Source organism: Pempheris klunzingeri, chromosome 16 (assembly GCF_042242105.1).
Source record: "Pempheris klunzingeri isolate RE-2024b chromosome 16, fPemKlu1.hap1, whole genome shotgun sequence".
NCBI classification, from domain to species: Eukaryota; Metazoa; Chordata; class Actinopteri; order Acropomatiformes; family Pempheridae; genus Pempheris; species Pempheris klunzingeri.
In genome coordinates this window covers 14,472,474-14,492,272 of record NC_092027.1, presented here as the reverse complement: position 1 = coordinate 14,492,272, position 19,799 = coordinate 14,472,474, and the positions used below count along the sequence as shown (strand labels likewise).

The 19,799-nt window shown below is 43.4% G+C and overlaps 1 protein-coding gene across 1 annotated transcript; it reads right to left on the bottom strand.

The window, feature by feature from the left end:
• Nucleotides 1-325: 325 nt before the first annotated feature.
• On the bottom strand, nt 326-18,489 carry col1a2 (collagen, type I, alpha 2). Its single transcript, XM_070845868.1, has 50 exons — nt 18,306-18,489; nt 16,863-16,864; nt 15,108-15,143; nt 14,586-14,669; nt 13,984-14,040; nt 13,767-13,811; nt 13,571-13,624; nt 13,358-13,411; nt 13,188-13,241; nt 13,031-13,084; nt 12,097-12,150; nt 11,850-11,894; nt 11,597-11,695; nt 11,244-11,297; nt 10,794-10,892; nt 10,537-10,581; nt 10,158-10,256; nt 9,932-9,985; nt 9,707-9,814; nt 9,559-9,612; nt 9,300-9,398; nt 9,055-9,108; nt 8,839-8,937; nt 8,673-8,726; nt 8,523-8,576; nt 8,316-8,369; nt 8,008-8,061; nt 7,863-7,907; nt 7,457-7,555; nt 7,231-7,338; nt 7,056-7,109; nt 6,877-6,930; nt 6,017-6,070; nt 5,802-5,855; nt 5,553-5,660; nt 5,225-5,278; nt 4,666-4,719; nt 4,336-4,497; nt 4,062-4,169; nt 3,535-3,642; nt 3,315-3,368; nt 3,109-3,216; nt 2,932-2,985; nt 2,652-2,759; nt 2,457-2,510; nt 2,039-2,146; nt 1,656-1,899; nt 1,337-1,521; nt 973-1,215; nt 326-769 (listed from the first exon to the last, which is right to left on the bottom strand). Exons 1-50 carry the CDS (start codon nt 18,373-18,375, stop codon nt 623-625), a joined length of 4,056 nt encoding a protein of 1,351 aa, XP_070701969.1. The 5' UTR covers nt 18,376-18,489; the 3' UTR covers nt 326-622.
• Between the last annotated feature and the right edge of the window lie 1,310 nt (nt 18,490-19,799).

Below are 19,799 nucleotides of genomic sequence, written 5' to 3'. Positions count from 1 at the left end.
ACATTCCACCTGCTTAAAGTGGGGGAGTATCAGGGGACGAATGCAAGACTCCTCAAAAGTCAATACAAAGTAATACAGTAAAAAAGAGTGGTTTGCTCCACAGCTGCATATTAGCACCATAGATCTCTGCTTCAAGTAACTGAGCACCTTTCGATACGGGACAAAGCTTGAAGCATTAGAAGTCTTAACATCTCTGTTGTGGACCCAGGTTTTGTCAATAGTATTTTCTTTAGTTACAGGCATGAGGTAGTTTTAACCTTTTTTTCATGGAAATTGTGGTTTTAAAACTCCTCTTTCGAAGATATACAAAGACCACAAAGTGATGCATACTTTCAGCGTTTTTATTACACTTCTTTTATTTTTTACAAAAGGATGACATGATGTCCCACAACAAGGTGTTTTCCCGCGTCCCTTTGGGTTGCTGTATTAATTTGCATTGCACAAACGCTCCGTTCAGTCCGTTCAGTCCTCTCAGATAGTTGCCCATCTTAAGCAAGTGGATGCGCAGAGAGATTTCAGCATTCAGTATAAAAAAAAAAAAAAATCAACACAGAAAGAAGGGCAGAGATTTTGTTTTTTTCGTTCTTTCTCTCTTTTTGGTGTTAATTTATCATGAGTCTATTTATTTGAAACAGACTGGGCCAATGTCCAAACCAAACTCCTGATCAGCTCCACCAATGTCCAAAGGTGCAATGTCGAGGATGGGCAGGCGAGATGGTTTATTTGTTCTGTACTCAATCACTGTCTTGCTCCATTCACCAGTATGTCTCTGCAGGTGTAAGGGAGAAAAAGGAGACCTCATTTTAGAATAGTGGCAAAATGATACAGATCACACAGATGTAAGACAAATGAGCTCTGTCTCACAACACCGAAATTGCATTAATTTAGCCTCATGAAGAAGAGTGAAACTACAGCAATTAAGGTAGCAGTAATGACCACAGAAAACAGCTGAAGAAGCAAAGAGCTACTCACAGTGCAGCCGTCCTCCAGAACGGAGAAAGTGAAGCGGCTGTTGCCCTCGGCCCTCAGCTCCACGTCGTTAGATCCCTGGAGCACCACAGCCTTCCTCAGGTTGCCGCTCTCACCATCCATGTAGGCAACGCTGTTCTTGCAGTGGTAGGTGATGTTCTGGCTGGCCTGGTTGGACAGCAGGCGCATGAAGGCGAGCTGGGTGGCCATGCTCTGGGGGCTGATGGTCTCGTCGTTGTAGGTAAACTGCACGGAGGAAAGAACGATAGCGATAGATGTTTAGAATATAAAGACTAGCATAACCACAACCCTGGTCTTGTGTGGTGTTTTATTTCAAATAAAGATTCAAATCTCTGTGGACGCTCACCTCAGTACCACCATTGATGGTCTCGCCGAACCAGACGTGCTTCTTGCTCTCTGTGCTTCTGTACCAGTTCTTTTGGGCGATGCTCTCAGGGTGGGCATAGATGCAGGTCTCGCGGGTGGTGAAGTCGCAGAAGACCTTGATGGCATCATTGTTGCAGCCCTGGTTGGGGTCAATCCAGTAGAATCCTACAAGGCGAGTAAAGGAGAGTCAAACTAATGGAAAGAATATTTTACTCTTACTGCACATGGGCTCCAAAAAAACCTTACTAAATGTTGGGCTATATTTGACCCACGGTGCTATCACATTAAATTGAGTTTACCGCTGCTCCACTCGGGGTGGCTGAGCCTGATGTCACGGCAGGTGCGGGCAGGGTTCTTCCTGGATCCCTCAGGGGTGAGCAGGTTCTCGATCTGAGTGTTGAGGGACTTGATGGTGGCATCGACCTCGTAGTCCTTGGCTCTCAGAGCGGGCTGATCAGCTCTGTACTCATCATATCCAGAGACATCATATCCACCACCAGCGGGGCCGGGAGGTCCAGGCAGACCAGGAGATCCAGGAGGACCCTGATATGGGTAAAAGCGTGGATTGATAAGTAGATCAAAGTTCCAGTTGGATCCTTTGCAGAGGATCCTTTGATGTACACTGGGGCGACAAGACCAAATTCTGTATGCAAATAGGAAAAAACACTGCAGATATGCTTACAGAAGGTCCAACGTATCCAGGGGGTCCACGAGCACCAGGAGCACCAATAGTACCATGGCTACCAGCTCTGCCGTCCTTACCAGGGGGTCCGTGGGGTCCAGCAGGTCCCTGAAGAGGAGATCATCACATGACACAGTGAAACACCTTCCTTATTTTGGCTGTGAATTACAGTATCCCCTATGTTTGGTACTTCAGTGTTCATGAGAGGAAAATAACACAACAAAGAAAACTCAGAAAGTTCTAAAAGTTCTGTCACCTTTAGAAATGTTATCAGGAACATGATTTGTTGTGTGTCTGCCCTACCTCTGCTTTTTACTTGCTCATGTATAAGTGTTGGATTCTGGACATGGTGCCTCTCTGAATACAGGCAGAACTAGAAAACCACTGGTGTACTGTAGGCTATCGGGAATCCACTCACTCTGGGTCCAGCAGGTCCAGCAGATCCAGCGGCTCCAGAGTCACCGGAGGGTCCCTGAGGGGGGAGAAAGCGCATCACTGAAGGACGTCGTAGTGATTAGTAAGACTTGTGCTCTGTGTGCTGTGCTATCACAAATGCTGATGTGTATTGGGTACATATCAGCACTCTGCATTACAACAGTGAGCTGTCACTCACAGAAGGTCCGGGCATTCCCTGGAGACCAGCATGTCCACGCAGACCCTTCATGCCTCTCTCTCCCTTGTCTCCAGCACCTCCCTTCTCACCACGGGGTCCAGCAGGTCCCTATCACACACACACATGCACACAGCCAGAAACATCATATCTCTCGAATAAGATACAGTCTTAATGTAGACATGAAAAGGTTATGTGCAATTGATGTGGAGCATTGGTCCACTTTTAGTCAATGAACTCTCTGTGCTATCTCTACTACTGTATGTGTATTTTTTGTACTTACAGGGGAACCTCTAGCTCCAGCGGGGCCAACAGCTCCAGCGGGTCCTGATGGGCCCTTCAGAAATGGAAAAACAAGAGTAAAGGATGAACCAAATGTTGCTATTTGGAAATGGCAATTAAGTGATGACAAAAATCTGGCTAGTTAATCCATTTTTAATTGGTTGCTGTTTATACTCACAGACTCTCCACGGTTTCCAGGTCTGCCAGAGGCTCCGGAGGGTCCAGCAGGTCCAGGAGCACCAGCAAGTCCCATGGAACCAGCAGGTCCAGGCTCTCCACGGTCTCCCTACACATGGTGAAAAGGAGCAGATGGAGGTCAGAGCACAGCACATGTGTGTGTATTTTGTATATAAACATGCTTAAAGGTATATGAAAGGCCATTACCTTGAATCCAGCAATGCCAGGACGACCAGGGGGTCCATCATTACCAGGGTTACCCTACAAATGGCAAAGAATATCACAGTTTGCATCAATGTTTCTGTAATATCCTTGTCTAGTCTTCATAGAACTTATATTTACAGTCATATCATATTTAAGTCAAATAACAGTACCTATCTATTAACAGGCCACTGCAGTACTTGTAATTAGTCTGTTCAATCCTTACCTCACGTCCAGCCTCTCCCTGAGGTCCGGTCATACCAGGCAGGCCAATGTTGCCAGGGGGACCACGGGCTCCAGAGGAACCAGCAGGTCCAACTCTACCAGACTCTCCCTGTGATAGGATGCAGAGAAAATCACTGGGTTAAAAACAGTCACAGGCCTCATACAACGCATGTAATAAAATGCATGTTTGACAGCTGGTAGAGCTTTTCCTTAGCAAAGCTGCATGTGTTCATTAATGGGTATAGTGACTGAAAACAATAACAATAACATCTGAGCAATCTGTTCAGTTTCTCAACATGCATGAGCATTTAAAATCTTGCATGCATGAAGGTCAATGTCAACGTAATTCTGATTTTCAAAAGTGAACTGATAAAATCCAACTCTAAAATACATTTGGGACAGTTTCATCATGCCATCATGTTGGAGATTAAGGATTTTATGGGTCTGAATGATTGAAAAGTAAACATGGTTCTGAGTTGGTAATAGTACAGGTGAATCTTTTCACCATCAGTATTGATTTGTACTTACCACAACACCAGCACCACCAGGTGAACCACGATCTCCTCTAGCACCAGGCAGACCAACGAATCCCTGAAGTCCAAGAGGACCACTGGTTCCAGGAGCACCAGGAGGACCCTAAACACACACAGCCACACATCAGTGCACTGAAGATGGAGATCTAGGAGCCGTAAATACTAAAATAAGCTCAGTTATATTTATTTATCCAATTGTTGATATTTTCAAAACTTCAGATTTCCTTTGTCCAATATGCTAATTTCGACTGAAAATAGTTACAACTTACAGGTGGTCCAGACTCTCCAGAGGGTCCCTTCTCTCCAGATAGACCAGATGGTCCAACCATACCCTGCTCTCCAGGAGGACCAGCAGGACCAGAATCACCACGGGGACCACGAGGGCCATCCTTACCAGCGGCACCAGCAAGGCCAGGGGGTCCAACAATACCCTAAGAGGGACAGAAGATAAGAGTTGGTTAATGTCCAATGTGAGTGAGCGTCTGTACATTTGGGGCAGTGGGCTGTAAAGGTTTGTGTGTATGATATGTGAATGTGAGTTTGTATGTGCGTGTGTGTGTTACTAAAGACTGTACTGTAATTAGAAGATCAATACTCACAGCGGGTCCAGCAGCACCAACTCTGCCAGCAGCACCAGGGAAACCAGTCAGACCCTGAAATTGAAAACACGCACAATCACAAGTTATACAGCGGTCATCATCAGTGTGATCATGTTATCTGTTTCCCTTTGTCAGCGTGTGCGAGAGTGGATGTCAGAGGTTAGATGTGGCTATTTTTTGGCTATGGAGTACAGATGAAAAAATAAACATTACAACAGAACGAACACAAAATGTTCAATTTTGCTACCTTGAAATTTTGACATTTCCAAAGACATGGCTTTGTGGCTGTGAGGTAAGGTTTAAGGTCTAGTAGGAAGTGTTGCCACAGCCTGCAGCCTCATTTATTCTCAGTAATAGAGCCAAGGAACCCAACTATGGAAGGCTAAAATGAGCAGAGTTGATTTCAAAGGGCCAACGAGGCCTATGAGGCTGAAGTGAGCTGGTGTGTGCTAGTGAGGCAGGTGTGTGAATTTATCTATGCTGTTTTTATGGATCTTCCATGCTTGAGGATGCAAAAAGTGTAATCAGGAGGAATTATTTTTTATGTTTCCATACTCACAGGAGGACCATTGTCTCCACGAGCACCAGCGGGTCCAGAAGGTCCACTAGGACCCTAGATAAACAGATGAAAGAATCAGGCACCATTCCATATCAACATTACTCATACAACATCTCAGTTTATAATCTACAATCCTAAATTTTATCCAAGACGGGTTTAGTATGATGAATGCAAGTATGTAAACTGATACGGCCCGAAATCTGTCTGGTGTCTGATTAACTTTTTGCTGCTCCCTAAATCACATGCCGACTCTGGTGTTTCAGACCTATTGCAATCACACTGGATTTGCCAGGTAGCCATGGAAGTGGCCAATGTAAATGGTACTAACAGCAGGTCCAGACTGTCCAGCGGGTCCAGCAGGGCCGGCGAGGCCAACTTCTCCCTTTACTCCACCAGGTCCACGCTCTCCTCTTGCTCCAGGCTGACCGTCAGCACCCTGGAAGGAAGAAGGGTAACCCAGCTGGGTCAGTATCTGGATAACTGTGCATATATGTGTGTATTTCTGTCATAGTAGTATTCTGCTGCTTGGATTGGATTTGTGCTTATTGTGTTGCAAGTTGATTGGCTGCCGGCTTACAGGGGGTCCAGCGAATCCAGATGGTCCAGCAGGTCCAACCTCTCCACGCTCTCCCTGTGGACAACAGCAGACGGTCAGAAAGACTGTTGTACATTTAAGCTCTGCATTGTCTTAATATCTTCGTCTCATATTAATGCCAAAAGGTAATTTAGGTCTGAATGTGGAACAGCGTTTGATATCTGCTATGAGGAAGGAAGTCAACTGCTGCTACTTACAGAAGGTCCACGAGGTCCAGCGGGGCCAGCAGGTCCGAAAGAGCCACTCTCACCCTGGAGGAGAGAACAGTGAGCTTAGCAGTGTTCCATCCACCCATACATTCGTACACACATGAGAGATCTTTTGTCATCAGCTTTGTTTTAAAGGTGCATTTGTGGACAAACTAATAGCCGCAGGACCTGGATACAAACTTGCCGGCTCGTTAATTAAATTAGTTTTGGTTGATCAGCTGATGTGGATGCTACAAAAAGTAATCATTTGATTTTTCCTTATTATGCCACATGATGCAGATGTCACAGTGTCATTGGTGTGGTTGTATTTCTGCCTCTGTCAGTTGTCCAACATGCAATAAAATGCACAACAGCATGAAAACATTTTAAATCACATTTTAAATTTTAAATCATTTTTAAGTCAAATTGCTCATTTGTTACATTGCTGCCAATGCTTTCCTAGCTCAAGCTGTAGTTTAGCCATTGCTGTAATATTATGAAATAGCCATTAGGTGGCAGTGTTGAGATTCTAGCTTCACATACAAAGCTACAGTGGGGGTAATCGTAATTTTCTCCAACTGAAGAGTAAGACACCCAAGGATATGGAGCAAGATTGGTCAGTCAAGAGAAAATTTCGAACAGCGATTTGTTCTTAACCCCATGTTGTTATGGTTTACTATTCTTGGTCACTGGTGTGAGAGATCTTGAATGGTGTCAGCCATCTTGAATAATCATTGAACCAACCATTTTTAGGTTGTAACAAAGCTCCATAACACAAATTAATGTGCCCTCATTAAATGCCCTCATTCTAATTATTTATGTCAAGATATGTTTTGTGGTATAATGATATCCACACATCACCTACTTACCTTGTCACCATTGGCTCCAGTGGGTCCAGGAGGTCCAGCGGGTCCAGGCATACCCTAGAAAAGGAGAGGGGGGGACACTAAGACCAAGGCTGTAGTTGTTACATTCAAAGTAATGCAGTAAATGGCCATGTTTTTTAATATGAAGTCCTTCATATGAAGAATTATAGAGTGTAACTTACACGGGCACCATCTCTGCCAGAATTGCCATCGGGTCCTCTGTGTCCACCCTCACCCTAAAGGAGAAAGAAGAGGAGCATGGAGGACAGGGAATGACAGAGGAGAAATACATTGACAAAGTTAATTTCTGGCTTAGAATTAAGTTTAATTTTAGGTTGATAAATCTTTGGAACTCACCTTCTCTCCCTTAGCTCCAGGACCACCAGCGGCTCCACGCTCACCGGGCATGCCACCAGGTCCCTGGTGTCCAGGGGCACCACCAGGTCCAGCAGCACCAGGCTCTCCCTGGAAACAGACATGACAAACTACGGTTAAGTTTAACATAAAACACGCACACACCTATACAAGATTGGCACTGACAAGATTGTACAGGATTATAATTTTTGCCACAGCATCATTTTACCTTGCCACCATCAGCTCCAGGGGCTCCAGCGGGTCCACGGGCTCCTATTGGTCCCTGAGGTCCAGAAGCTCCGGCAGCACCAGGGTTACCACGCTCTCCCTTGGGGAACACACACAGATAGTCAGTGTCATTGCTACAGCTACTCTTAACTAGTTTAATGTGTATGCACGTTTTATTATATGCATGCAAATGTAAACTGCATTTCTGAGCTTGTTTGGAAGAACTCTAACTATTGTAATAGTTATGGCTAAAAAAAACAACGATGAGATTGCTTGAAAATAATGGGAAAATAATGGTTCATTCATCCTGAATATTAAGTGTATTTCAAAGAAAAGCTGGACTGGTGTAAACCTCTAATAACATTGCAGGTGTTCTAGAAAATAAGGGCATGGACAGGTGAACTTACCTTTGCCCCACCAGCTCCAGAAGCTCCCTGGTCTCCTGGGATACCCTATAGAGACAGCCATGGTGGGTTAGAGATTTACTGCTTCCACTACAGTTTCTGTGGTTTGACTGTTCAAAATTGGAGAGCCTCAGTGTGTGTTACTTACTCTTTCTCCAGACTTGCCAGCCTCTCCAGCAGCTCCAGCGGGGCCAGGCAGACCCTGAAAATACCAAGCTGCATCATCAGAACCAAAGGACTCAACAGTGTCATTTATACAGACACTGCTATCTAAAAATGTGTCACTACTAACATAGGAGTTGCAGACTGACTGAATTTGCTCTGAATGGCAAAAAGAAATCAAAAACATCGGACTGAGGGCAGTAAAATCTACTGGCTATCTACATGTGAGTAACAAGTGTCAGTAAATTTGCTCTAAATTGCTGGTTTGTACAGAGTCAAATGACGGATCCAAACCTGGAAGCCAGGAGCTCCAGATGGTCCCTGCTCTCCTTTCTCTCCAGCAGCACCCTGTAGGGAGAAAGAGAGAAGACCAATATTAAAACTGGTATACTGATGGTTATAGTAACAAAATCATATCATTATTGTTGTATGTGCTTGTCAGGAACAGTGGAAACTACCATTAACCTAGGGCGAAATGAATGATGTATATAGGACACTTACAGCAGGTCCAATGACGCCAGTGGCTCCGTTGTTGCCATCAGGTCCAGGGAGTCCCTAAACATAGATGAAAACAAATCACATGTTTAAAACGTTAAACATTTTATCATTGAGCTACAGTGGTACATATAGTAAACACTTGCTCTCACTTACTCTCAGTCCAGTGGGGCCAGTGGCTCCCTTATCTCCAGGTTTGCCGGCCTCACCCTGAAGCAGGGCAAAGGCAGATTAATCACAGGTTATGATAAACTTGGAAACAACAGAAAAAAAGACATAGTTCTCTATGCTCATTTTCTGGTCTGGGTTTAATTTTACTTACAGAAGGTCCCTTGGGTCCGGGGAAACCAATGTTTCCAGGCTGGCCTCTAGGTCCAGTTGGGCCGGGAGGTCCAGTGCGGCCATCTTGTCCAGCAGGACCCTGGAAGAGGAAACAGGAAGTGCAGCAGGAAGTCATATTAATGTGTGCCCTGAAGTAAAATTTGGGAGGATTAGTAATAACAAATTTTGCTTGAGTGTAAAATTTAGTTTTACTCACAGCAGGTCCCTCCTTTCCTGGGGGTCCAGAGCTTCCGGGGCTTCCAGGGAGACCCTGTAGAAATAAATGTCAGTCAGTCATTCAGACGTATGTATGTTCCTTAATTTGTACTATGGCAGCTGACCCCTCTGCCAAACTACTTTTCACCAAAATCTTAAAAGTATCTTTAAAAAAGTATTTACTTGACTCACAGGGTTCAGATACCTCTGCTGCTACTCAAAAACCGAACTTAGCAAATGGCTCACCCTGAGACCAGCAGAGCCAGGCTCACCAGCGCGGCCAGCATCTCCAGGGGGTCCACGAGGTCCAGCTCCACCACTAGCACCACGGGCACCAGGCATACCCTAGGAGAAGCAGACAGAGAGGCCACAGAGCGATGAAGAGATTTCACTGAACATTCACTATATTTAGAAGTAAAAGAGAACTTTGTTTTTGGCTTCCTTATCAGTGTATATCTATTATATTGCATATTGGTCCAATGAGATTTGTTCAATGAACACTTACAACTGGGCCACTTCTTCCATCAGCACCATTCATACCACGGCTGCCAGGAGCACCCTAAGGGAGACACTCACGCATTAGTAGGTGATCCAAGTAGCACAGGTTGAGAATCTGTTTGGGTACAATTTAGAGATGGTGTTCTGGTACTCACTCTAGCTCCACGGTTGCCAGAAGGTCCAGGGGCTCCAAGCTCACCAGTGGGTCCTCTCTTTCCCTCCTCACCCTGAGGTCCGGGGGGTCCCTGAGGTCCAGCGTTACCCTGAGGAAGGCAACAGAGAAGTTGAACAGTGATGGTCACACACAGTGTTCACGAAGGTCTTCAGATGCAGTTTAATGAAAGTTTAAATCACAGAGCAGGATCAGAATATGGACTTACAGGCTCTCCTTTGGAGCCAGAGTCACCCTTGACACCCTGAGTACCAGGATCTCCCTAAAAGAGATACAGATAAATAGATGCAGTTAATGAAAAGAACAATCATCTGTCTACAGTTATTTCTGAGTGTGTCTGAACAAGGGTGTGTGTGCTGTACATCTGCAAGCTTCTGAGTGGATATCTGAGTTTTTTGTGGACATTTCTGTTTGTGCGTTGGTTGTGTACTTACAGCGAGGCCTCTTGGTCCAGCAGCACCCTGAGGTCCCTGGGGTCCAGGTCCTCCTCTTGGTCCGGGGAAGCCAGGAGCTCCAGCAACACCAGGTGCACCCTAAATAAGAGCAATGACAAGCAAGTGAACATCATTCAAACATACCTCAACTCTTTCCCATGTCCCATGTGCACAATTTCATAATACAGACTATATCATATGTGATTTATTATAACAGAAAACATAAAAATGACATCCTGCTATCAGTAAAATTATATCATGTTCAGTGTTTGAAATAACCTCATCATTTGTGTGCACAACATGGCATAGGCCTAATTGTTGTGACCTCTGTGTGACCTTTAGCCTACATATGCTCTAATAGAACAACTTGAATACTTACAGCAGGTCCCTTGGCTCCATTCAGGCCATTAACACCAGGGTTGCCCTAGAGGCAAAGGAAAAAAAAATTAGGGAATCCAAAGCACTGTAATTATTACAATTATTTAGTTAATTTGGGTTTTTTAAATTCTATGAATTTATCTCGAAATCCATGACTCAAACTCTATAAAATGCATTTTACTCTTTTTTTCCAGGCTTGGTCACAGGTGACAGAAAGGTGACCTGACAGCTTGAGTGGAAACATCTTTGTATACTTACAGAGGGACCAACGGGGCCAACAGCACCATTGGGTCCGGGCTCTCCTCTAGATCCCTGAGCTCCAGATGGGCCATTAGCTCCGGAAGGTCCAATCTCTCCCTGTCAAAGACAAAAATACATCCATAATCAGATAACAAAATTAAAAATCAACGAATCAACAGGCTGATAGTATTATGATGAAAGCAGCAGGGGCAACTTGGCTGGTGTTTCAGCAGGATGCTGGTATGTATTTAAGTGATCAGGTGAAACTGGCATTTAAATGTGACGTTTTGAAATGCAATGTGTATTATGTATTAATGTTCAGTATGAAAATTAATAGTCTAATAGAGTTAACGAGGCTGTTACGTGTATTATTTCCCTGGGATACAGTACAAGAAGCTACTGTGAGACTGTTCATAACCTCTCTGGGAGGATGCATTGCCGAAGGACAGGAACTGAGATCACACTTACCTTGGGGCCGGGGCCACCGGGGAAACCTGGAGGACCAGCAGCACCAAGGGGTCCCTGGGTAGGAGTGCAGCACACATGACATCAGGATATATGTATATAAGTATAATGTAAAATAGGTCAAAGTTAGCATTAAAGTCAAAATTATTGTTTCATATATGGGTGCAGTTATACGTACATAATCAATAATTAGTGCCATAGTTGCTCACTCGTCTGTATTATATTACACATGATTATTTACACACTGACATACCAATATCAGCAAAGCACCTTCTGGATAGCTATCTTGAGGACATTTACCTCTTGAGTTCAGTATTCACAAAAGGGATTCATTTTACACAAGGGCCAGTACTCACAGCAGCACCAGCGGGGCCAACATTGCCATCAGCGCCACGAGCACCAGCAGGACCAGCAGGGCCAGGACGACCTCTCTCACCAGCCAAACCACGAGGTCCCTAAAAGGAGGAAACGCAAAAGCAGAGGTGGTGAGAAATGTGCCTTCACTGCTTTTGTGTAAAGGCTAATGATGATTAATATGAGGAAGATGAGTAACACAGTAAAAGGTAAATTTAAGGTTTTGTGGATATATTGTGAATCCTGGAAACTTACAGCCAGTCCAGGACTTCCAGCAGCTCCATGGGCACCAGACTCACCCTATAGGAGAGGCAGGAGAAGGTTGATAAGGTAACTGAAGGGACGTCACTTATGGCAACAGGTAAAAAGTACTGGTAAAATGAACTTTGGTTTGTGTACGTGTCTTCTTATTGCAGTTTCCACTGTAGAAACTCTAGAGCAAACTGAGGACTAAAATCAACATCCATGATGCTGCTGTCATTAGGAGTGGTGCTCCTGTTACCTTGGAGCCAGCAGAACCAGGCTCTCCTTTACGTCCATCCAGACCAGTGTAACCCTGGAACACAGAGAGGAGGTGATGATTTAAGATGCATGTAACGCAAACTCACAAACTCACAAAAACAGGCAGAAAAAAGAAGAGAATATGGACAGAGCTAATGATCCTCATTAGATCAATCTGATTTTTAAACGAACCACTATGTGGATAGACAAGACAAATGCTTGTTTGACATCTTTCAATATTGACAACAAGACATCCAAAGACTCATGTGAGACATTAAGGAAGCATGTCTGTGGTTTCTCTGGATCTGCTTTACATAGAAGACAGACACTTCCGATAATATCTAACAGCCATGAAAAGACTACACAGATGAGTCCTCTTGTGCAAAACAGGGACTAAAAATCTTAAATGGCAACCATTAGACTCTTTTTTTCAGGAGAGAGGGAAAGGGAAGTTAAGTTCACTATCACTATTTTGGGTCCCAATGCTCCAAAACATTTCAGTCCAAATTTTACACAGCACAGGTGTAAATGATAGATGGACTACATTTATATAGCACCTTTCATTAAATTAGATCCTGAGCTAAACTCTGCAATCAGTCTATACTGTGTGTCTAACACACTATAGACTGATCGCAGAGTTAAGCTCAGGATCTAATTTAATGCTCATTCACACACACACACACACACACACACACACTCATACTGATGGCACAGCCTTCAGAAGAAGTTTGGGGTTCAGGATCTTGACCAAGGAGACTTCCAGCCAATCTTACAATTAACTAATGACACGGACTACCTCCAGAGCCTCCGCTGCCACAAGATGCAGCTTTTCTGGCATTTTTCTCTGCTTTGGAGCAGTTTCGGTTGCTTGCTTCAAGTAAGCAGGATTCGGGTGATTCAGTTTAGGTCAAGCAGAGGAAAAGATCAGCACTCACTCTGTGTCCCTTCATTCCTGGAAGTCCAGGGGTTCCGGGGAATCCACGTGCACCCTGCAATGCAAAACAAAGACAATATTACTAAGACATACTCCATATTTACCGTTCAGGTGTCTGTTTGTGTTTCATTCTCCTTGTTTTGGAGAAAGTTTCTTACCTGTGGGCCGGCAGCACCTCTGTCTCCGGGTTTGCCAGGTCTGCCATTGTTACCCTGTGAGTCAGCAAAACAGAGGTTACAATTTGACATTTTTGCTACGGGAAACTCAATGCCAACAAGTCAAATTCAAGTCTTGAAATATGCTAACAGAAACAGAAATGTATACGTACGTCCTCTCCAGCTTTGCCAAGGGGTCCAGGGGGGCCACGAGCACCAACAGGGCCCTTGGGAAAGAAAACCCGGACATTTAAGATCTCAAAGATGACAGATGACTTTTTAGATGATGGGACCACATGAGTGAGTATAACAAGGACGTGATCCCAAAGGAGGTCTAACCACATGATAATCTGAGAAATCGTGAATAATTTGGAGGATGATCTTACAGTCTGTCCAGGCTCTCCAGGCTCACCAGGGTGTCCGGTGTGTCCCTGAGGTCCCTGTTGAATGACAAGACGCACAGTGATTAGTCATCATATCGACATTCAGGTTATAAGTATGAATATAGAGATAGGAGGTCAAGTTTCATCAGTTCACTCCATAGTTTAAATTTGCATTGTGTGTGTGTGTGTGTGAACTTACAGGGGGTCCAGAAGCTCCAGGAGGGCCTCTAGCACCCATCATTCCCTGAAAAAGAAATATGTTAATTATTAATTTCATTCATCAACACTATCTGTTACAGTAAAGGCAGATGAATAGCTCTGTGGATTGCAATGGGCCAGTATGGTGGTCTGATAATATGTGTAATAATCATGCATGTGCTTGTGTGTGCACATGGCAGAAAGGGAGGGGCCCTCACCATGGGTCCAGGGCCGGGATCGGGGGCTTTTGCACCATCATACTGAGCAGCAAAGTTCTGTTAAATAGAAAAAACCCCACAGAACATCACATTATATATCAGGATTATTGGACAAGCAGAGCGATAAAAACTCAATTTCCACAAAGGGGTTTAGGGTTTGAAAACCTAACACACATAGTAGCCTAGCTGTGTTATCTGTTGGCTGTGGTGTCAAATGGGACAAAAGCACAAGAGGTCAAAGGTCATAGGTAATGCCATCATTAATAAGATTCTTAATTGCCATTTCAGTGTAGTTGGTATGGATTTGGTTTGGTGAGTTCACACAAAACAAAACAAAACAAAAAAGGCAGTGATTATTAAAGATATTATGAATGTGTTTTATATGACTTGTTGGAGTGACACAGCAGCAGGGGTGGTTATCCTGGCCCTGAATGAGCCAAATGTGGGTCAAATTCATACATCATATAGACATATTTTAATGCTATGTGTCTGCATAGTTTGCACCACAATCATAGTCTGGTTATCTAAGTTTCTGGACCATTTTTGGGATAAACACTGCGAAGTCAAGCGGCTTATTTTGTAAGCATAAACAATGGACTTACTCCTCCGAGTCCAGGGGGACCAGGGGGGCCAGGGGTGCCAGGGAGTCCGGGTTTACCATCTCTTCCATTTGGGCCGGGAGGACCCTGTAAGACACAGATGGTGTAGTGAGTACACACTGTTAACGAAAGAACAGCTGCACATAGGACGGCTTCTTATGATCTTAGATTATTGTACTTGTACACAAATGAAAGAGAATATGAATTCATAGATGTTGTAGAAAATTTTGTTATTATCAGATTAAAAGTGCTTAAAAAAATCAAACGGCCATTAAATAAAGGAGGCCAATACTTTAAATAGTATCGATCTTATCCATTCACATTACTATTATGGTCTGTACACACAAGGCCTATAGGTGATGTAAACAAAGGGGTGTGGCCTATGGAGGTTAGAGGGTCGAATGACGTCAACAAACACCGTGCCAAGATACATCAAAAATCTACCACGTTAAATGCTTTAATTACATATTCGGTAACAGTTCGTCAACAGATCTTCAAAGGCAGTAGAGATTCACTTTAGCTTACCCTGTCACCTCGAGGTCCTTTCTCTCCTCTGGGACCCTGCAGGAGAAAAATCACCCAGTCAGACCAAAACACAGAGCAAACGGCCGCTTCAGCAATCTCAGCTCTAAACTACTTCTCCAAGCAAAGCATGCCGCCGCATCTAATCCTCACTATGCTAAATATAACCAAAAGCAAACTAAAAAACAGATATAAATTATAATCAAACCATCTGGTATGTGTTAATATCAGTAAAATGTGTATGCAAACAAACTTGACCTTTACAATGAGAGGACAAGCAAGTTAAAACACATTGTGATTAGACTAGACATCATTAAGATGCCCTCTGCCCTTTTCCAGTCTGAACTACGCTCCATGTGTCTGATATGCCACGCTGTAGGTGTTATATGACACATAAGAACAGCATTATTTGCTCACCTTGACTCTTCCCTAAATAGAAAAGAAGATAAATAAATCAGATTTATTTATTCAGTCTTTTCAGGTCAGTTAACGTCAGCTATATCAAGCATCATTTGCATAATAATTAAAAAAAGAAACAGCAAAGCATGCAAAATAAGATGCAAGACTGTCACAAGGTTAGATACACCATATCAATGCAGATACAGGTATTAAAGTGACAACACAGCAGAGCAATGTGCATGTGATATAATTGATCAACAGACGCACAGAGATGCTAAAATAAGCGTCCCAAACCAGGCTCAACCACCTCTTAGCAGTAGGAGCATGTTAGTCCATGGAACAAATACAGTTCTGAAATGTTACCAGAACCACACAGTGCGTGTTACTCTGTAACGGTGGCAATCTCAATTATGAGCAGAATCATTGAAGCAAACGCTCATCAGGTTCTGTTTCCTTTGGTGGGGCCTCAGTTTGCACACTGATCAATAAGAATTCAATAATTAAAAAAAAAAAAATTTAGTTTTATCTGAGCTGAAGATCTCAACTTTTTGTAACTGGTCTGAGATCAGCTTTCTTCAACTGCTTCCTAAATCAAATCAGGAGCAGAGGAAGACTCCAAACTGACCCAAAGCCAGCTGTTAGGGGCGAGCCTCCCTCTGTCCCTCTCTGCTGTCCTCAGAAAGGATCCTTTGTACCAGGCCCCATGGGTGCCTCAGAGCTGCGGTTTTAACTTTCATAGACACAAACTTTAGCCAATGGGACCCTCACCTATCCATGGACAGGAAGGGAGAAAACGGCAAGAAATAACTTGGTTCAGGGGTAGAAATTCCTAAATGCTCTGCCATTATTCAGATTGCTCAAACGGTGGAGACCAAGCGAGGGGTCTCCTGTCTTGGAATATTTCGCAGCGTTTGGAAGGAAGAAGGCAAAGTGACAAGGTAAAGCGATCTTTAAAGAAATGTTGCTTTAGTGATTTCATGCATGTGTACTAACCGAGGCTGTGGTGTTGTAGAGATGAGGGGGAGGAAGAGGGAGAGGAGGAGGGTGGGGAGACAAGAGGGAATACTCCGTTAGAACTTGACAAGCATATTTAGAGCAAAAAACAGACACCTGAAAAAGAAACAGTATAATTTCCATCCATCTGTATTCTATTTAACTGTATTAACCTTATTTCTGTAGGCCACTGAAAAGTATTGTCCTTTTTTTCTTAAAATTAAAGTCTAAAACACACTGTGCAGGGGGTGAGTGCACAGAAATAAGACTGAATGTCTTCATCTGGTAAATTAAAATAATGTTCAGCGAAATCTACAAGAATATTCAGTATGAAATAGAAATTCGGGTTTTTTTAAGTGCTCTGACGGCTCTAACCTGGCACAAACCATGTGTGGGAGTTGTCAGAGCAGAACTACACTCATCACATTTATGTTGAAATGTCGAATGAATGACAATAAAATTAGCCTTCCTGCATTTCTCATTCACTAACAACCTGCTTGGCTGCAGTCTGAGTCTCAGCCCACGTCTGAAAAGTGTAGCTGAGGTCCATCTTGTGTGGTGAACTTCTTCAAGCTGTCTGACTCTGTAACTAATGTGAGTGTCACTGTTCAATAGCATTCCACGTATTAAGGATCTGGCTGCTAACAGGCCTGGACAGGCAGGTTATGCCCTTGGGACAGGAATAGTTGGTCTTTTACTGCAAACAGGATAGGATTATATAGCAATTCTATTTGTATTGGCAAATGTATGACATCTGTTATTGTTAACTGATATCTGCTGCAGCAATTGTTACAACTTGCATTTTCTGAATTTGGGTTATAAGGTGATTTTTAGACCAATTAAATTTAATTCTACAATTGAAAAACTTCTACTATTTTGATTAACTGATGACTTTATCCTTCATTCAAGGTCTATGTTTATATAATTCATCTACACTTTGTTGCAGGTGGACATGAATGTGGACCAGCTGGGACCTCCCAGTGAACTCTGGCACCTCATGTCCAACCTCCACCACAGGGCGGCGCACTTGGACATTCAAAGTGATGTGAGGCTATTTATCTGACCATTTAAAGTACTGCATTAGTTAAAAAAAAAAAAGGTGCAATTTCAACGCATATCTTGTAATCTGAACTTTAAATTGCTGTGTGACCTAAATGAATCTAGTGACAGTTAACTGTAACTGAAAAGAAAATCATAGACGAGGATTTTTTTGTTTAGAAAAAGTTTACAAAATGCTGTAATATTTAAGCATTTAGTCTAATTTCTATGAAAGTTCTGATGAACAGATTTCTTCTCCTGAAAACAGGAGAAAATCTGACTGGTGCCAAGTAGATGTTTGCATCCACGGCCACCAGGGGGAGACACTGCAGTTTCCGATAGTAAAGTTTCATCTCCTGGACGTCTGGATGGAACAATATGTACAACGCCCCACTAAGCTTTTCCTCCTAAATCTAAAAGAACATTCACATGTAGCCTATCATAATAACTCCACATGCATTACAAGTTCTGAAAAGGTAATATGCCGACTACTTTAAGGGTCTCTTACAAAGCGAGAAAACTTTTTTTTTCAGGAGTGAAACTTCTCCCTCTCAAAAACTAATCAAATCATAATGATTGTATCCTTGGGGGAAAAAAGTGAAGAATCCTCTGAATGAGCTCAATCCGTTGAGTTTTATTCATCAGTGCTTTGAGCTGTCTTCAGGTTGAACTTGATGTAAGTCCCAAACAAAAGCCAAGCGCAAGATCCTCAAGCAGTGAGACCCGAGAAAAAATATCCATCACAGAAAAAGAGCAGATATTCAAACTTACATTGACATGATGCTAGGTATGAGGTTACTGCAAGCAGCAACAGAATCCGGGTATCCACAAAGCTGAGCATGTCTAAACAGACATGCAGACTCCTTGTGCTGCTGAGCCCCTGTTTTTTTAAACCACCTTCAAGCAGGCATACAGTTGTGGTGACACGAGTAACTCCAAACTGAGCACAAACCTGCTGCCGTGATGCTAGAATAATAAAGTTCTATCAGGCCTATTTATACGGCAGGAGGGTCCCTGGTCTGCGTGTCAAAAGTCAGCCCACCGGCCAATGGGAGGAGAGAAACCCAATCTGACTCCCATCCCTCTCCTGCTCAGGCTCAGTCATGTGGTGCTGCATCTCCCAGCCTCCTCTCCACCAGAAACCGTTTGGCAAAGCTTTGGCGATGATGACGAGTGCAACGTTTTAATTAGATCCATTCTTTTTGAGGACGTGGACAGCGTCGAGGTTTAAAAGGGAGAAGGAGGCCTACTCCACCCCCCCTTCTTCAACTGGTTGCAGTGAATCCGGAGCGTCAGTGCCGTCTGAGATAGGGACATTCAGCCAGTTTAAGTTTGTGCGTAAAATGCGCCCGTTTCTGTGGGCATGTGTTGGCACCGAGAGGGCCCGAATCTTCTCTACTTCCCTGGATTTTTATGAGGAGAAATAGCTTTTAGAGAGAGTGTAGGATTATCTGTTGGATCGTTGTTGATCTGCTGGCGCTGATTCTAAATGTGCCGTTTTTACGCACGGATCTTTTGTAACATTTTCCACATGTCACCTTTATTCTTCTGTTGCAGGCGGCAACTTTGCTATTTTACGCAGTGTGTGGCTACCACCAATATCCCTGAATGCAGCCAAGCAGAGTTTCTATCATCTTTTATTTTTTCCTCACATGTCCAAATGTACCAAACATCTCCTAAACACTCCCCTGAGTGCTCAAATAAAATTGTTTCTGTTCATACATCTGCAACTTTATTTAACATTTATTAACTCTTCAAATCAGGTAGAATTTAAAGAGGAAAAGCAGCAGAGTCTTTACTTAGCAAAAGCCCACCAGTGGAATGCAGTGATTCACATTTAAGTTCCAGTTTTAGACTGACAAAAGACAGGAGTGAAGGAGAGATCCAGTTTCAGCCTCCCTCTCTCTCTGAACAGCTCTTACCTGCCCACAGGACCAGACATGTCATCCACTCTGCTGCCACTCCAACAACACTCAGCCAGGCCCTCACATTGCCTCATGTTACACACCCACTGTCCAATACACTCAGCGAAGCACATATTTAAACATATTCAAATATCTATTCAAATATGTTTCAACATATTCCCAAATTAAAACTAAAGCAGTATTGCACTCAGTGTCTATTACATGTTTACCAGAATGAATCCAGTGACCACTAATCAAATGATTTCTTTGGAGCCTTGTGTCCTTCCTGGCTTAAAGGATAGGTTCACAGTTAGTAAAGTAACAAAAAGCAAATCTTAATGCAACGTCCTTATGGACACCT

What these genes read in the sequence shown, in the direction of transcription:
- col1a2 (XM_070845868.1), bottom strand. Translation starts at nt 18,375, where the DNA reads ATGCTCAGCTTTGTGGATACCCGGATTCTGTTGCTGCTTGCAGTAACC. An exon ending in CTGGCTCCAAAGGAGAGCCT is followed by an intron (nt 9,815 to 9,931) that starts GTAAGTCCATAT and finishes TGCCTTCCTCAG; the next exon opens with GGTAACGCTGGACCTCAGGG. An exon ending in TTCTGGAGGACGGCTGCACT is followed by an intron (nt 770 to 972) that starts GTGAGTAGCTCT and finishes TTACACCTGCAG; the next exon opens with AGACATACTGGTGAATGGAG.